An 18,456-nucleotide genomic window follows, 5' to 3' on the forward strand; every position below is an offset into this window, starting at 1 on the left:
GGGCATCCAAGTGTGCTGGTTCCACAGTAGAAGCTTGAGAGCTTTCCCCACAATGCTGTTCTACAGGCACTTCTTTCTTTACATACCTGTGCTGAGAGGAATTGCACTTCAGCTCAGTTGCTTTGTGAATTGCTGTGTTGCTTCTCTTCCCATCATCCCAGGCTCTTGGCTTGCCTACTCTATCCCAAGCCTCCTTGTTTCCTCCTCCTTATTTTCTGATATAAAGCTCTCCTTATGAAGTTGGCTGGCCTATTGGCAAAGATACGTTAACCTCATGTAGTCAAATGGATCTTGTATCTTCCAAGCAGCTGTTGAGCATTAGAGAGGGTCCCACGGTCATAGAACCCTCTTTGAGGGTCTTAATAATGAGCCTTATAACATAATGATGATATAGTCCTAGTACAGACCACAGCTTGATAGCTACTCTTCTAGCCAGGCAAAAAGTCTTATTAGAAAACTTGTGTTCATCTTTCCTGAAGAGTGTGGTCCTTAACTGTTACAGTTCTCCGTAGGTGTCCCAAAGTGCTTCATTCAGATGAAGACTCTGGCTGCTTCAGTGATCATTGGCATCACATGGGTATGTTGCACACTTAACTGAGATGCTGGTTAGAGAGCTTGACTACTTCTAGTGAGTTCACGAGTGTGGCATTTTGGGGCAAGCAAAACATCAGAAGGACCAGAGGTTTCAGGCAGGAGAATGTTGTGACATACCGCAAATGAACGCATTTTGATCCTTTCACTTCCACTTCGAGCTTGTAGCTTAATGTACTCGACTATCACAACTCACTTGCGAAACAAACTCCAGGGATTACCTTATGACTGTTTTTGACAGCATCAGAAAAAAATGGCTAGTGTATTTCTTGTTAATTAATGAATTTGGGAAGTTTTGCTAGTCTTGTGCTAAGGCACAAAAGCTGCTTTCAGAGTCCTATGAGATAAAATCTGCAGATAAAATATACTACAGGGTAAGCAATCATTTTGTGTTTATCTCACAAGAGTGCTGTAAAGATTAATGTGATTTCCTTCTCTCTTCGGAGGGTTTGAAGATGAAAAATATTATGCATGTGCCAAACTTAGACCTGTGTGCTTTGCTCTGGTTTGTAGGTGCATGTGTTTGACTCCCATAATATGAGGTAGCAGGTGGAAAACAGTGAGATCATTTGCTCTTGAAGCACATCGGAGAGCAATATTCCCATAGACTTCAAGCTGTGCCTGCTCTAACAGCATAGCTGGTGAAGAGACGGGTTGCTGCACACTGAAATTGTCTGTTCCATTGGTTAGGAGCAGGTAGCAGTATACAGAACTTCTTAGCCACTAAGAGTCATACTTTGAGAAGTGACACTTGTTTCTTCGGCACATAGGTTCTTCAGTAAACATGGGGTTAGAAGAGCAGAAATACTGATTCTACTAGATGTGATAGTCCCTCTTTAAATTCAGAGTGCTGTTCAGATCTGATGTGTACAACAACCTCTTCTGTGCTTGTTATGTCTTACCTTAATGGAATAGCGATACTTGTCCACACCCCTTCACCTAAACACTGTTGAAAAATACACTGTTAGTCACAACACTCTTAATGTTTAATGGATTTTGGTTGGTTTTGTGCATTATTTCAAATTTTTAAGTTGTCCTTAGGATCACTAAGCAGCTAAAGTATTTCTGATAAAACAAGCCAATGATACAGTCTTTTCTTCTATTGTAGTATAGTAGTCTTTGTATAAGTACAAATAAATAGTCTCTCTTTGACTACATTCTTCTGCTGTCAACAAAAACTTGATGCCTATAGGAAGCAGGGAGGGACTGAAGTACCTTACTGAACATTCACAGGGAAGGAATTTCTGCCAAGTAATTCTTCTCATGATATGGGTAGTTCATACTGACACCCTCGGTAGCTGCTTATAATGTATGTTAACAAGTTACTTTGCAAAATCTGGCCTCATAAAGAAGTCTGTAGTTGATGTTAACCTTATTTTGTTTGTCAGCCTTCAGCAAATGCTATAGGTCCAGCTGGGAGATGTTTGGTCCCGTACAACACTGCTAATCTAACACACAGAAGACACATTGAAAGGGAGGGAAAAGTACCCATTTTATATGTCTACTGCTAGAATGGCTTTTTGGTTCTATTAATCAGCTCTATAAAAATTCTGATTGCTGAGTGCCTCGAAGGTACGTGAGTGCAAGTGAGTCTGTCTTGTTTTGCAGAGCCTTGTCAGGTTCTGGCTGGTGTACATCTGTGAAGGGATTCTTGCCTGGTTCTCAGCGTGGCAGATACTCAGAGGAGAGGATTTTCTTCTTCCTCTAACATTTTTGCCCAGGGAGGTTGTGAGTGCTCCATCCCTGGCGGTGTTCAAGGCCAGGTTGGATGAAGCCTTGTGTGGGATGGTTTAGTGTGAGGTGTCCCTGTCCATGGCAGGGGGGTTGGAACTAGATGATCTTGAGGTTCTTTCCAACCCTAACTATTCTATGATTCTATGTCAAGTGATTGCTTGGCAAAGCTTTGATTTTTGCTGTTGTTTTTCTGTGGGGAAATATGACCCAGCTTAAGTGTATTTTGTTTAGTATGCCCAGGACCTGTAAATTCAGAAGTCTTCTCTACATGGTTCTTCAACTTAAAGAGAAAAATACAGTGATTTTTGCTTTTTATCATAAGGAAGCTATTGCTGGGGGAGGTTGTCAGTTCTTACGCCTTGGAGTGAACAGTGGTAGTTGGTAAGCAAAGCAGGTTTTTCCATATTAATTCAGCCATTACAATCATGTGAATGCATTGGAGTAGAAACTGCAATTAAATTTGCTATCAGTCACACCCATCAAGTGTGCTTAATGTTTCATCCAACTTTTTTTCTGTCAGCCCTATAATTCGGTGTTCTTCTTTGTTTGAAGGTGTGGCTGAAAGAAACTTAAATAAATGACTGTAAAGTGCAATATAGAAATGCTTGTTTGTATTTAAAAATATTTTTAAACTGGAAAGGTATGGTGGAAGTTTCCTTCTCTTTCTCCATCACCAAATTACTTTTTCAGGCAGTATCTAAAGGCAGAAAGTCCTGTTTTTTTAACTTTCTCTCTTTTTTTTCTTAACGTTGAATAAGATTTATGTGCAAGAGAATTGAGAGCTATATTAAAGTCTGTGTTACTATCCATCATTTTTAAAGTGGTGTGAAGAAAAATAACACTGTGTGTATGTGTAGCTAGATTTGCAAAATTGTTAAAGGAGCCAAATTTCAAGTGTAGTGCATAATGCCAGGGATGACTACTTGGAGTTACTTTTTATTTTCACTGTCTTCTTGGGTCATTGGTCAATAGTGAGCAAGGAACTGTTGCTGTCCGACTGGTATTCACTGGCTAATGCTAATAAATATTTATAGGTATTTTTGTTGGTGGTTTCACATGCTCATCTGTAGCTGGAAGTAAAGTTCTCTTTCACCTTCTATCCCAAACACATTCTTGCAAATGTCTAAGTAGAAGGCTAACTAGACTAACAAAGTCTAAGTGAAAAAGGGTGAGGTCTGTGCTTCTGTCCCACTGAATCTTTCACTCTCTGGTCTATTCTGATTTATGGTGTTCTTTTCCCCCTGATTTAGTAAAGGTAGGCCTGTTCCACTTGGCACCCTCACATCAATCTTTTTCTTCTTTCTTCTTAGCTTCTGGTGGGATCATTGGCTGTGGTCACACTTGATTTTGGTCAGAGGAAAAAACAATATGGGTGCAGTTTCTTAAGTATAGTACTGCAGTGAAGGTTTGGACTGTGCCAAGTCATACTTCACTGGGAGGGTTGGTCACTGGAACAGGCTCCCCAGGAAAATGGTCATGGCACCCAGCCTGTCAGAGTTCAAGAAGCATTTATAGGCAAACCTCCTAGTCATATGGTTTAGTTTTAGCTGGTCATGCAGGAGGCAGAACTCCCTGATTCTTATGGGTCCCTTGCAACATGAGATATTCTGTGATTCTATGATACATGCAAGCTTCCATGGCAGATGGATGTAAAAAAAAATAGCTTTTCATGCTGCAGATGCTCAAGAATATCAGCTAGAAACTGAACGTTGCTAGAGGTGGGCAGAGCTCTAGAAAGGCTGTGATACCAGGCAGTTAATCAGACTCCAATGAAGCACTGTTATTTAGTATTACAAGCAGTTGCATTGAGAGAGGGTAGGAGAAACAGTTTCCACTGCTGTGGGTTGTTGCAGAGGCAAAATAAAGCAGCAGAAGTGTATAGATCTCTGAGTCTTCCCCTCCCACTACCCACGGCTCAGAAATCTCTCTTCATCAGTACTTCAGAGTTAGTTTTGAATACTGTGAGTGAAAGAAGTGAAGTCTGTGACAGTTACAGGAGTCTTTTTAAGGCTTCAACTAGAATCAAAAGAAACTGTTGAAGAAATAGAGTCTAGAGAAGATGAATTTGGCTGATCTGCAGACAGTTGGTCTCTGTTGCACAGGTAAATGATACAGGCTTTATTGTCAGCTGAAATAACTTGTCTTGAATTGCTAAGTGAATTCTGTGTTTGTTCTATGAATATTGAAAGAAGTTGCCAGGTGGAAAAATGAATTGCCATTCTCCCTGCATAGATTGCTCCTCTCTCCTCAAAAAAATACATGCTTACAGATTCACGAAGCCAGTCCTCCATTGTTAGTTTTATCATCTTTCAGCCATATGGTATGTTTTCTTAGATATGCCAAAGAAATGGTACCAAGTCCAGGTGTCGTTCACCATGTCTTCTTGGCTGGTTCCCTTTAAGCCCACTAGAGCACTTTTGAAAATCCAGTATTTCTCCTTCTATCCATATTCAAACAAGGGCTTTAATGAGGTCTTGCCAAAACCTTTAAAACTTGGAACAATCTAAATGATATGTTGTATGGAACCTCTAAGCCAGGGAAATGAATAATTACTGGAGACTACTTCTGTGACATAGCTTGGTTGTTTTAGTTTAACGGAAGTATAATGGAAGCTTCGCATTAAGGAGTTATTCTGTTCTTAGCTCATTGTAATGCTCTTAGAATGCTTAAATGAGGCTGGTTTGTTGGGGTTTTTTTTGGTATCTAAAATTCTTTGTTTCAAGTTTCCTCCAAAATCCGTACCTCGAGTATAAAGGTTTTTGTCACATTAAGTCATTTATATGACTGACAAATAAAATTCAGCATAGAATTGCAATCCCAGGGAAATGGTTTTAAAGGAAATAAATCTGAGCAGGAAGATTTAGTATAGGCATGGTAATGCCTTTTCTGCAGTTGCTGTGAGCTGGGTTTTGACTACAGACTGCTAGACTCCTGGTGGTATGGCTGTAAACACTGATTAGTGAGTTTGAGTTCTTCCCAGGTGTTGAAATTACATGTGCTATTGCATTAAGAGTTGTTCAAATTCATCATAAAATGGGACTTTATAAGTTGAATTGTTTCAGAAAGGTTTGTGCAAATCATGTTCCTTTTGACTGGGTTTCTTTACTGAAAGTCACCTTCTTTTTTTAATGAAAAAGCATCTGATCAGTAGCCACAGATACTTCAGTTTAAATACAATTTCCTGCAAACAGGTTATTTGTTTTCTTTCTTTTAAACAGCCATTAAGAAGTACCTCTCAAAACCGTTGATTGACTGTGTTCTGAAACTTCGTGATTGATTCAGTATATGAATATTACACTTTTGTTGAACATGTACTAAAAAATGAACTCAGTACACTAAAGCACACTTGAAGAACCTTTTGCACTGCTTGAATGGTTGCTGTCTTGAAAACAAAACTAGAGGCAGCTTAATTTTGGCCCTATAATTGGCTGTTTACATTTTTTGCTATTACAGTTTTCCCAAATTATTTATTTGCAGTCTTTAGGTTTATCAGTAGTTTAAAAAACACTTTAATCTCTTCCAAAACTGTTGGGAAACTTACCTTATTTTCTTCTGAACCTTTGGGCTCGAAGCACCGGAAGTACAGAAGCAGTAGCAGTGAATTAGGCTTGTTGTTCCTCAGATAGGATTACAGTTTCTCAAGTTATTTTTCCTGTTTAAAGTTTGAAGCTATTGTTGGTTTAGACCAGTGGGAATTTGAAGCCAGTGTCATCATATAGTAGCATACCAAAGTTCCAGTTGATGATAGTCTAATAGTTTAGTAGTCTCATCTTGCAAATGCCCAGATACACGCATAGATAATGTGCATGTTAATATATTCATGTTAATATATTCATGTTAATGGTTCTCTTAATTCTAAAACAGGACGTGTTGAAATAGCAGCTGTTATTAAATAAGGGGCAAGATTGCAGGAATGGCTATTAGATGCCTCATTTTAAATGTAAACCTCACAAAAACATCCTATGAGGCTGTCAAGTGGTACTGAGAATGACTGGGTATAAGAGCAGGACTTGAAAAGGAAGAGAGAGATCAAAATAGGGAAATGGGGCAGTTGAAAGAGAAGCATAGCAAGTAGGGAATCTAAAACTGAACCTAAAATATCAAGAGAGGGCTAGGAACAATCAGTTGATGCATTGGCCTCAAACCCAGGGAGTACATAGCTTAGAAATATTCACTTGTGGGGCTTTACAAAGTCATGCTTAGAAGATCTGAAAATTCTTTTTTCATTTCTTTTTATACTCTTCAGATTTATGGCAATGGATGACACACGTAGCTGTCCATAGGCAATGTCTTGAAAGGCTGCACATTAGCCACTGTGATTATCTCCCTGAAGAGATATCAGTGGTAGGCTCTTCCTGCGCTGGGTCAATGTTTGTGTATTCGTGAGATATTTTTAGGATAAAATACAATCAATTTATCTGTAGTATTTACTATGATATTTTCAGATATCATAGATAGGAAAGGAGGAGATTGCATTTGGGGTTTTTTGTTAGTGATCAAACTGTTGGAATTTAATTGTAAAATTATAGTCTAGTCCCTTGCCATCCTAACTCAGTAGGTTAATGTGGATTGTAACTTTTGACCTGGATTATTATGGGGGGGTGGGGGGTGTGTGTGTGTTTATTAATCTCTAGCTTTCACCTTTATTTTTCTGGATATCTACATAGTAGCTAATATCACATTTGAAGCTTTGTGCTACTAGATATCCATGGTACAGCACCATATAGGGGTAGGAACTCTGGCTGGCATCCTCTTTACTGGCTGGGAATCTGCTCTAAGCGCTGTAAGGGAGTTTAATTATATAATAATTATTTCTCAGCTGTGGCTTTTGTCTAATTATATGCAAGTTTAACACTGTTATTTTGTCAATTTTGTATAAATATTATCAAAATACTCTGTATTTTGCTTTTCCCACCAGCCAAGATACCAAGATATCAGAACTAGCATGGATGTTTCCCCTTTGTCTTGTTTGGGGTTTGTGTGCTGTTCTGGGAGTGTGCATGCACACATGCTGTATGTCTTTCCTACTATTAAAGGAACCCTAGTGACTTTTGTTGTTATTTCTCTAATGAAGCCTGAAGTCCGGGTACCAACAACAATAAAAGTAAAGATTTTTGGCAGATAAGAAGTAAGCCTAGGGTTTCTTTTCAATCACCACTTCTCTCCATAGGCACTAACTTCTGACTGATATTTACTATTTTCTAGGCAAATCTTGCTCAACTACTGAGTGAGGCTCAAGATCGAAACAAACATCTTGGAGAAGAGATTAGAGAGCTTCAGCAGAGACTGGGAGAAGTACAAGGGGATAATAAGGTATTATAACTTCTGTTATCAGTAAATGGCATGGAATGTGCAAACTGGGTTGGAGTTTTGTATCTACTTCTTAGGAAAACAAATGAAACAATGGGTAACAGAACTTCTAGAATACTTTGATTACAGTAAATGCTCAAAACAGTAGAACACAAGAAGCTTGTACAGGATACGAGTAAGTGTAGTTTATTATTTTTCTATGCTGCTTTTGCCCCATTAACTATGTATTTTGTACCTAGCCTTCCTTTAGTGCTCTCAGACGTTCTTTCTCTTTTTAATACAATTTATTAGTGGTATTTTCTCTTACAAATAAGTACAGATAAACATGTTGTCTTCATCATGTGATGATTATTTTTTTCAATGAAAATGCAAGATTTTAGTAGACTGTAAAACCACGGGAGGCATAATTCTTCCCTTCAAAAATATGGAGGAGTTGATCACATATACAGTGAGCTTTGTATTAAGCCCTCATCCTATTACCCTTACATAACCAATATATTTTATTGCTAAATTTAGCGAGTTATATGGAACATTGCTCAAAATCTGCCATTTGGTATTAATCAAACTCCTGTTGTCTCTGTTAATTGAAATATTTAAACTCAAGGCAAATGTGTGTAACATTCACAGCTGGAGCTGTATGCAAAAGTACATTCAGAGATCAAACTACTGAGAGATTGAATTTGAGAGTCGAGGTGGTTAACGAAGTAAAAAATGAAACAAATAATGAATGATAACTTTTCTCCCTCAACTATGGTTTAAAGTTCCTGGATTTAAAAATGTGAATAAAAAATGATGCAGCTTTTAATTTTTCAGATGTTTGGTTTGGTTTTGGGTTTTTTTTTCCATGTAAGTCAATTTTATTTATTTTATTTTAAACTCAAGTATATTGTGGTAATGAAGTTTTATTCATTATTTATCACAAAAGACTACCTTGAAGGTGTGTAGGGAGCTGGGAAAGGGTTAAGGAAAACCTGAATTTGTAGCATGCACAGCATTCACTGTCACTTGCTCAAGTCTTCAAAGACCAGCTTTTTCAGTGTTTCTTTTCATTTGCATGTTATTGTTTGAACTGTATAACAGTGTAGAACACAGTGCCTTGCAGTTCTTCAGTACCAATATTATGCCATACAGCCTTTCCCAAGCCAGTCCTGAACAGATAACAAGGGTTTGTAAGTGTAAACAGAACACAAAGGTAGTAAAACTATGGCATATTTAAATATCAAGGTTATGTACCTATTCCGATTGCTTATAACAATACAATCTAGGTGACACAGAGCCTACTTTTCTGTGCTTGAACTGGCTTTGTTTAGATTTGCCTCTGTGGGTTCACTTGATATTAGCTGGTAATCTTTGTAACATCTGTACTCTCAGCATGAATTTAAATCCATAATCCTCACAACGAATGGAAGAATACAAAAAGAGGTATTCTGCCCACCATGGCTCTTTCCGAAAGGTGCAGAATAGTGCATCACTAAATAAAGAGGGGGAGGAAAGGACTGCATCAGACAGGGATTAATTTAGACTAGGATTTTCATTTCTGGAACACATTCTTCACTTTCCTAGTAAATGAGAAATAGAGCTTATTTTAGTCAGGTTGCTGGGTTTTGAAGTGCCTAAAAAAGCATTGCTATCTCTCTGAGGGATTTAACATGCTCCTCCTGTGTCAGATTTTGCTCCCTCCCAGCTTCCGTGATAAAATTCTAGGCTTGTTCCCGAAGCCATTCTGTTCTGCTCATCAGTTCTCCTGTACTGGCAGCTGGGTTACTTCAGGCATTGGAGTCCAGATAATGCATGGTATATACAAAAACAAAGAACTATAATAATTTGCTTGTTCTTACATTTTCCCCCTGCATTCTTCTCTCTGCTTTTTCCAGAGTGAGGGAGGGCATCGTGCCCAGCTGGTCTACGTCAACCTTACTTCTGGCAAGAGATGAACAAACAGCTGCTTTTGCAGCAAGTGAAGCTGCTTATGGACGAACAATTCTGCCTGTGTCTGAGCAGGGGTGACTCATACAGGCTTTGTCACTGGGTGGCAGGAGCTTTGTAGGACCAAAAAAGAAAAAAAACCTCTTTAAATATCGCACATCAGCTCTTATGGACAAGGGAATGTTTTGATGCCTTGACTTGTTTTTCACCACTTTAGTGTTTGCTGCTAGTAGGATACAGTCACTTGGATTAGCAAGAAGACCTTAAACTAGTGGCATTTTACTTGTTGGAATCACATGAAGTATGCCATTAGTTAGCAATAACAAATCACTTGCATTTGGCTTAACAGGATTGTTTTTTTCCTTTAATTTCAACTAGAATTCTGTTGGCACAGATAATACAACTTTTTCAGGCAGTTTCTGGAAGGATTTGTTGCTGCAGTTTGAGAAATACAGCAATAGACTGCAGCGCTCCACCAACAGATACCTAAGACTATTTATTTTTATGACTGATCGCAATCTCTTATCAGCTCTGACACATGAAGACTATTCTGTGTTTATGATAGTTATTTGTAAACCTTTTTTCTTCCTAATGTTCTGGCAGCCGTGCTTGGAGAACAATTACTGAAACTTAGGAGAAGATAGTTAGGAAATCTAATTCTGTCTTGTAAAAGGGTAAAAATAGAAAGCGTAAGAGAAGCTAGAGGCTTCTGGAAGATTAGATGACTCAGTTGCCTTCAGTTGAATGCCTACCCACACAAAGAAATGGTTTTGTAAGCTGTCGAGGGCAGTGCTAAGAAAGAGGAAGATGCATGGATAATAATGGCTGCTGTGTTACTGACAGTTTGTTATTATAAGGCAGACAATCATTCATGCAGCAGCAGTGCGAAATGTGAAATGCAGTGCATATGTCTTGGCAGAACTGGGACTTTAAGTAGCAAATTTGCATAGTTCCAGTCCACTTTTTAAGATTTTGTAGACACCGTGGTGAAGACAGTTGCTGTCAGTGACTGGCTAAGCACGATGGTTTCTGCCTTCCACAAAGAATTTACTGGTTGTGCTTGTTTCCCTCTCCCTTCTGCATGTTTTATTGTGAGTCAGGAATGTACAGCTTGGGCACAGGCATTGTTTGTGGACTCCTAGCCTGCACAGCAGCTATTGCAGTGAAGCCTGTTTGGGGCATTGTTGGGCTGTAACAGAGTTGCTGTTTTATAAATCATTATTTTGGTGGACACTGATTAAGAAAAAGCTGTGGATTTAAAATAATAAAGACTAGTGGCTTGCAGCACTGGATTGTTTTGGTTAACAATCCGTGGGTTCTTGACAAACAGGAGCTATCTCTGATAAGGTGCCATTAATTTAAATCCACTGTGCTGTGGCTGCTGTTCACAGAATCCCGAGGGGTAGCGTTAACCTGTTCTCTAGCTGCAAAATAAACTTGAACGTTCTTTTCCTCAGTGATTCCTGAATGACTGAAATAAAAATACAGCAGCCAGAGGGCAGGTGTATAAAGTTTATAACAAAGCACTAATATGTGGAATAAACCCTTAACGCTCTGGCATAACATGTAGTGTCTCTTTGGGTCACAGCATTTTCAGGGGAGAATTTTATGGCAGGTGGTGCTTCCTCATGAAACATTCACAATGCAGAATTAAAGGATTTGGCCTGTTCTGCCCTGTCAACTCTCTGATTGGCCAACTATCTGCAAGAAGCACTCTGTTGTTTTATGGATTGGTATTTTACTTTATGTATGTTTAGAATGCTACTTTTACTGGCTGAACTTGGATTCCTGAAGCATTCTTTTCATAAGACTTCATACCTTTTTTTCCTTATTGTTCTTTTTGTTTCAAAATCAGGAGTAAATAGAGAGTTCTCCTTTCATTGGCAGACTCTTTGACCTTGCAAATAATAATTGCTTGAAGTTATAATTGCATTTTCTGCGTCACCCCCTCCCGGGCTAGAGGAGAGTTGGTCATAGTGCATGAGTCACAGCTCTGATCCAGTTCCCAGCCTGGTGCTGAGCGTACGCAGAAGTTCTGCTCTGCTGCAGGCATTGGAGGCATTAGCAAAGTGTGATTTCCCCTTCCCATTTCCAGTTTTTCTGAACAAGATTGAGTCCTCAAAATGTTCTTTACGTTTGTTTCTTACTACTTCTGTCACTAGCAAGAGATTCTAGAAATTGAATTAATCTAGCTGAATTTGTTCAACATCTTTGTCGGTGACATGGACAGTGGGATTGAGTGCGCCCTCAGCAAGTTTGCCAGTGACACCAGGCTATGTGGTTCCGTTGATACGCTGGAGGGAAGGGATGTCATCCAGAGTGACCTTGAAACGCTTGTGAGGTGGGCTGATGCCAGCCTTATGAAGTTTAACCATGCCAAGTGCAAGGTCCTACACCTGGGTCAGAGCAATCCCAGGCACAGCTACAGGCAGGGCAGAGAACAGATTCAGAGCAGCCTTGCAGAGAAGGACTTGGGGGTGCTGGTCGATGAGAAAATGAACATGAGCCAGCAGTGTGCGCTCGCTGCCCAGAAAGCCAACCGTACCCTGGGCTGCATCAAAAGTAGCATGGCCAGCAGGTCGAAGGAAGTGACTCTGCCCCTCTGCTCTTGTGAGACCTCACTTGGACTATTGTGTGCAGTTCTGGTGTCCTCAACACAAAAAGGACATGGAACTGCTGGAACAAGTCCAGAGGAGGGCCACGAGGATGATCAGGGGACTGGAGCACCTCCCATATGAACGTAGGCTGAGAAAGTTGGGGCTGTTGAGCCTGGAGAAGAGAAGGCTGCGTGGAGACCTCAGAGCAGCCTTCCAGTACCTGAAGGGGGCCTATAGGGATGCTGGGGAGGGACTCTTCATTAGGGAAAGTAGTGATAGGACAAGGGGTAACGGGTTAAAACTTAAACAGGGGAAGTTTAGATTGGATATAAGGAGGAAGTTTTTTACTGTAAGGGTGGTGAGGCACTGGAATGGGTTGCCCAGGGAGGTTGTGAGTGCTCCATCCCTGGCGGTGTTCAAGGCCAGGCTGGACAGAGCCTTGGGTGACATGGTTTAGTGTGAGGTGTCCCTGCCCATGCAGGGATGTTGGAACTAGGTGATCTTGAGGTCCTTTCCAACCCTAACTATTCTACTATTCTATGAATTAAAGCACATTACTACACCTTTTGTTCATCAGCCTTTTAGTGTTACAAAAAAGCTAACGTCCCATAGCTATGAAGCCATTCCAGGATTTGCTAGTTGCCTTTTTGATTGACTTGTTTTGATAAAGAAATTAATAAGAATTACATCTCCTAGGATCCATTCAGCCTTACTAACTGTGCAGTGGTCTGTACTTTCCCTGTGGGGATAGGGAAATGTAGTTTGCCAAAACCAGTTACTTTTGGGGGCACAGCTTTCCCTGAACAAGTAGAGTGCTTATCAGAACAAGTTGTACTAGCTTCAGTGACTTGCACTGAACTGGAGCTGAAATAAGTGGGAAGGATGATTTTGGTAGTCTGTCTTGCATCAGCAGGATTTTAATTGGCACATTGCAGCTATGGTGACTGGCATCCCATAAATACCAAAGATAGATTTTAATGTACAATCTTCTACTTCAGAAGATTGATTTTTTTTCTAACTCTGCAATATAATGATGTACATTAATTCCTTGGTGCAGTCAAAGATACGGGGAAGGTCAGGCTGGTTATTGTGGTGGGTTTCTCTAGTCTCTGTGAAGCTCCTACAAATGAGGCCATGGGGAGGCAACACTTTTGCCTTGTTTTACTCAGCATAAACAACTGTAAATGCTGAATGCCTTATAGACTGTTATTTTAATGCTCCATTATTCTTAAAAGGTAGTTGCTTTTTGCTTTGGATATCAAATATAACTGTGTATTAATTCAAGTCAGGCTATTTTCAGCAGTCACAAAGCTCATGAGTTTATTAGTTGTTTAGCATTTGGCCAGGTCTTTCTGTTGTTGGCCTATTTTTTTGTTAATTCATGTTAAAATGAATTAACTTTTGTGAGGAGATGAAAAATACAGTGCACAAGAAAATGTATTAGCAGCTGTTAATTCAAATTCTGCACTGATGTGGCACAGTGGGGTTTTAAGTGGTATCAGAAGATGAAGCCACTTTGTGCCTTTTTATTCTTAAGTAGGAGATCTCTGCTGCAGAGAATTCTAAGATTTACATCTGAAAATGGCTTTCTGAGAATTCTCTAGTTTTAGTCTGACCAGGATTAGATCCTGTCACTCCTTAAAAACATTGATCAGGTGTCAGTGTTTATTTGGTTTTTCATCTTTGTGGACTCCGGTGACTTATTGTTGCAGGGGCTAATTCAGCTCCTGTTGATGATTTGCATGTTTGGAAGTTTTCACTGAGAAGAAGATTGAGCCTTCAGCTCAGAAAATTCCCTCTGGTTTAAATAATACCAGCTGTTTGGCCCAGAAGAGATGAATTCTGTAACAGCTTTGCTCTTCCTAATGCAAATGTACTGTGATGCTATAGCCTGTGTTCTCTTGCTTACCAAATCTGTTTTTGTAATGTCAGCTCCTTCGAATGACAATAGCAAAGCAAAGACTTGGAGATGATGAAGTTGGGGCTCGCCACTTTGCAGCACATGAACGGGAGGACCTTGTTCAACAACTGGAGAAGGCTCGAGAACAAGTAATAACTAAATGGGCATATATTGTTGTGTTTTAAAGGGCTAGTGCAGTCACAAGTAAATTACTGCTTCTGTTGTGTTTGGAGGGCTGGTAGCTGATTAACATTGCAAATAGTGGTGAGGATGTTGGGATTTTTACTGGAATAGTTGTTATTGAGCACTAACTTAAGCATGCATACATGGTTAGAGTGAGTTTCCTACTCCCAGGAATTTCTTCTCTAGATTACTGGATCTCTTATAATAATAATTACTATATTACTATTATATAGTAATATAGTAATACATTATATATTACTATATTATAATAATAATATAATAATATTATAATAACATTATAATAATATTATAATAATAATATAATATAATAATTACTGGATCTCTTATAATGTGCAGCAACAACTTGTGACAATTGAATATTGTTGATGCATGTTGATGAAAGAGACTTATTAGTGAAAGCTGTTAAAAGTATTTTAACGCAATATGTGGTTGCTGATGCAACTCCTAAAGATACTCTCTGAATCAAATTGTCTGTAATAGTGCTGTTAGTCTCCTCTTCTTCTTGCCTTTTAGGTATTTCTTTGTCTTTAGAAAATTTCTTGCACCATGCCTCTTTTCGCTACCTGTATTAATACTATGTACCATGCAGCATCCAGTTCATCAGACTGCTTCCCTAATCCTGATAGATAGCTTTCTGTAAAATTTTGGGGAGTTGTGTTCATGCATTCATTCCAACCAGTTCCACCCTGAATAAGCCATTCTGTGACCCAGGAGAAGGTATATTTCTTGTTTTTCAGTGTTCACTCAAGTGCAGTGTTACTTTAGCTTGCCAGAAGGACTGTTGGCTGCACTTGGTTGGTCTTCTTCCAATGTGATTCTCTCTGGTATCTCTGTTCCCAAGCTCATATTCTCACTGTTCATCATCTGGCCTCTTTTCACATGGTCTTCTGTTTTCCTTCCTGACTTACCAGTGTTTCCTTAAGTGCCATTGGAGACTTCTCAACTCATTGCAGACTTTTCTCACACTCTCTGTTTCTTCCTCTTGGAAGTTTGAAGCTCTCTATTCTTGAAGGAGCTGCACTCCTTCACCTTTTTGCTATAGCAAACCTTACTCTGTCAACTCCATGCTGGTTTATTTTATACTTTTTGTAGTTCTTTTTCCTGTTCTGTGGAACTTTATTGCTGAAATGAGTACATTAGTGTATATTCTCCCTTACAGACTTTTTTATCATCTTCCAAATTTGCCACATTCTTACTCAGTTGAGTTCATTCCACAATTCCTAGAAATTACGTGCTAAAACCAGCTTCATATGTTTGTAGCAGAAGCATAGTGTGGATTAAGGTTTCTTTTGCTGTTACATTTTAATTGGTTTCTAGAAGTTTTGTAAAACAAGTTTAACTGCTAAAGTTACTTAACTTCAAATTAATCAAATAATACTAAAATAGAATAAAAGTACCAGGGGTTATGGGCTTTGGAAAGACTCTTAACTCTCCAGTATCAGTCCTGTTCAGACATGCAGTGCAGTGCTGTTGTTGTTTTCAGTTTGGGTGCTATGTAGTTGTTTAAATGTCAAAATAGTCATACAGCTCTCCTTTTTTTTCTCAGATTGAGACTCTGAGATACGATCTTCAGGCTGCACTGGATGAGTTACAAGATGTGAAAGAGGAACGCTCTTTTTACCAGGATAAGTCTGACAGACTAAACCAAGAACTTAATCATGTCTTAGGAGGGCATGAAAACCGTATCATCGACGTAGATGCTCTGTGTATGGAGAACAGGTGAGTGCACTGCAAACCTTACTGTTACCCTAGAGCAAGCAGTGTATTGCTTTAATAGGAGCATCAGGAAGTCAGTCACAACAAAACTTCAGATCAAATAGATCCAAGAATAAAAGTTAACAGATATTTTTGCCACTTGCTTGGGAAAAAAATGTGGCTTATGGTCTCTGCTAAGAGTCAGTGACAGACTGGAGTCACTGACAGAGCCATAGCAGACACCTCCGTTAATGTCAACAATTGCCTTAAAGTGTAATAGATCTTGTAAGACACTTTCTATTTATAGAGACTTATACTCCAGATAGGAAAGTGTAATACCAAAGGCATTGCTTCCTCCCAGCAACTCCAGTGGTTTTTTCTGTTTTGGTGGCCTACAGAGTTCTGTATCAATTTAAGCCTCCTGCTTCCCTGGCAGTGAGATGTTGGTTTTTTTTATTTCCTATGAAATACTTAAATTTTCACAAACCCTAATTCAGTTGCAGTTGCACTACATGAAAGAGGGTATTTCATAAACCCTTTATATGTGAAAAAACTATTTTCCTATGTGGAAATAGCCATCTAATCCAAGCACATAAACTGTATTAGGAAGAACTGTACTCTTTCAGTTATACCATTTTTCAACTATGCTGTTAAATTTTCTACTTTGTGATTGCTAATGAGAAGTGCCATGTAAGTGATGGATATTGCAATGCAAATGTTCTGCATAGTTGAGTCTTGTTTTGACATACATACAAATCTTCATGTGTCCATCTCACAAACCTTCAAGTACAGAGGACACGACTAAATGCTTCCTATTTCATCTAGCCATAAATACATCCTTTTAGCTTCCCTCCCCCAAAACCTAAGGACTGATATAAAATGGTTGTGCATCCTACTTGACAAATCGAACCAAAGAGCCTTTGGTCCTTTCCTCATGCCATTTGTTTCCCTACTTAAAGTTTTATGGGGTCAAGAGCAGTAAGATTTTGTTATTTTATCCCTCACAGAACTGCAGAGGGAAAAAACCTCTCAGTAGTTCAAAGACAGGCCGTACCAAATAGTACAGGGGAGTGCTTGAGGCAGTACTTGAAGGTAACATGAAGTAAAGGATTATGTTTCTTTTTCAGGTATCTTCAAGAAAGATTAAAACAACTTCAAGAGGAAGTCAACCTTCTGAAGTCTAATATTACTAAATATAAGGTAAGATCCTCTCAGTTTATCATCTAAACTGTGCTTCATTGTTCACAGAGGGTATTGTTTATTCTCATGTTCATATACATTTAAAGAATAAAACTGTGTCTTCAAAGAAAAATCCATCATTAACACTCTGACCATATTAGTATGTATACATATTACATGATCAGCCTTCCTTGTAGGCTTCTTAGCTGATGTAGTACAAAAGGCTACACACTGAGTATTTAGAAAAATGAATTAAGTATTTTTAAGTTCTGTGTTGAAGCTCTCCTGCTGCTGGGAGGGTGATCAGCCTTTCAGCCTGATAGTAGGTAAAAAGTAGCATGTCATGCAGTGTGTGGTGAATGACTGCAGCTGTGTTGCTGCCACAAGCAGGCATCATTTCCCTTTTCCCTAATGGCCACACATTTCTTCAGATGTCTTAATGATTGCTACGTCTTCGTTGTTCTTCCATTCCTGGCTTAAGATACATGCTGTTTGGCATGAAACCTTCAGGACTGAATCCTGAGGGAAAAATACTGTTGCTCTTCCTGAAGTCAAGCACTCTGTTTCCTTCTGCAAGTGATTTTGGGGTGTGGGAGGGGAGGGCTGCTTGTCAGGGCATGAGAAGGGTTGTCTTAGGACTGTCAATAGGACTTCTTAACCATTTAGGTCACTATGAAACAGTCACAGCACTAATTGCTTTTTGTGTGTGAACAAAGTTCCTCAAAGTACCAATTTCAGTGTCTGTTCACACTTGTGACTTGGGTATGTCAGAGTGTGAGTTAGTTTATTGGTGAGAAGTGAGCATTTTGGTGGACTCAGTTTCACAGAACTGCAGTTGTTTTGGAAGAGCTGGACTTCTGTAGCAGGATCATTCTGCTAATTCCTGAAAGTCAGTATTTGCTACTGAAAGGGCTTCTAGAAACTGATAGAGGAGCCTGAGCTTTCCCTTTGAAGCCTATCCAAAGAAATTCTGGGAAAAGTCTGATTTTGTTCCCAACTGTTATTCTCTGCAGGATACTGCAGTATATTCACTGGCACTCAGACGATTAAACAGTAGGCAAGTCTTAAAAATATATTGGGGTTGTGGGTGGGGGAGACTACAGTAAAGAGCAGTGAGATAGGATGAGTCTTTGTAACATTGCAAAGACTGTTCTGGCTGGACAGTAGTACTCCAGGGATCACACTCCCACGAGTTACTATGGGTAACTCTAGGTAGCTCTAGGGCCTGCAGAGTTGTTCTGAGACCAAAATACAAAGTTCCAGTTTCTTTACTCTTAACGAAAGGGTTTGTTAGCTACTGTTTTTCTAAACAAGATGTTT

The 18,456-nt window shown here is 39.3% G+C and overlaps 1 protein-coding gene across 3 annotated transcripts in view; it reads left to right on the forward strand.

The window, feature by feature from the left end:
- Positions 1 to 18,456, forward strand: part of CCDC149 (coiled-coil domain containing 149) — a 52,379-nt gene that overhangs the window by 14,657 nt on the left and 19,266 nt on the right. For all 3 annotated transcript variants that reach the window (XM_065699676.1, XM_065699661.1, XM_065699669.1), the window contains exons 4-7: positions 7,531 to 7,638; positions 14,091 to 14,207; positions 15,809 to 15,981; positions 17,085 to 17,157. In XM_065699676.1, the coding sequence (XP_065555748.1) occupies positions 7,531 to 7,638; positions 14,091 to 14,207; positions 15,809 to 15,981; positions 17,085 to 17,157 (471 nt within the window). The remainder of the gene's footprint in view (positions 1 to 7,530; positions 7,639 to 14,090; positions 14,208 to 15,808; positions 15,982 to 17,084; positions 17,158 to 18,456) is intronic.

Source organism: Lathamus discolor, chromosome 1 (genome assembly GCF_037157495.1).
Source record: "Lathamus discolor isolate bLatDis1 chromosome 1, bLatDis1.hap1, whole genome shotgun sequence".
Classification (NCBI taxonomy): Eukaryota; Metazoa; Chordata; class Aves; order Psittaciformes; family Psittacidae; genus Lathamus; species Lathamus discolor.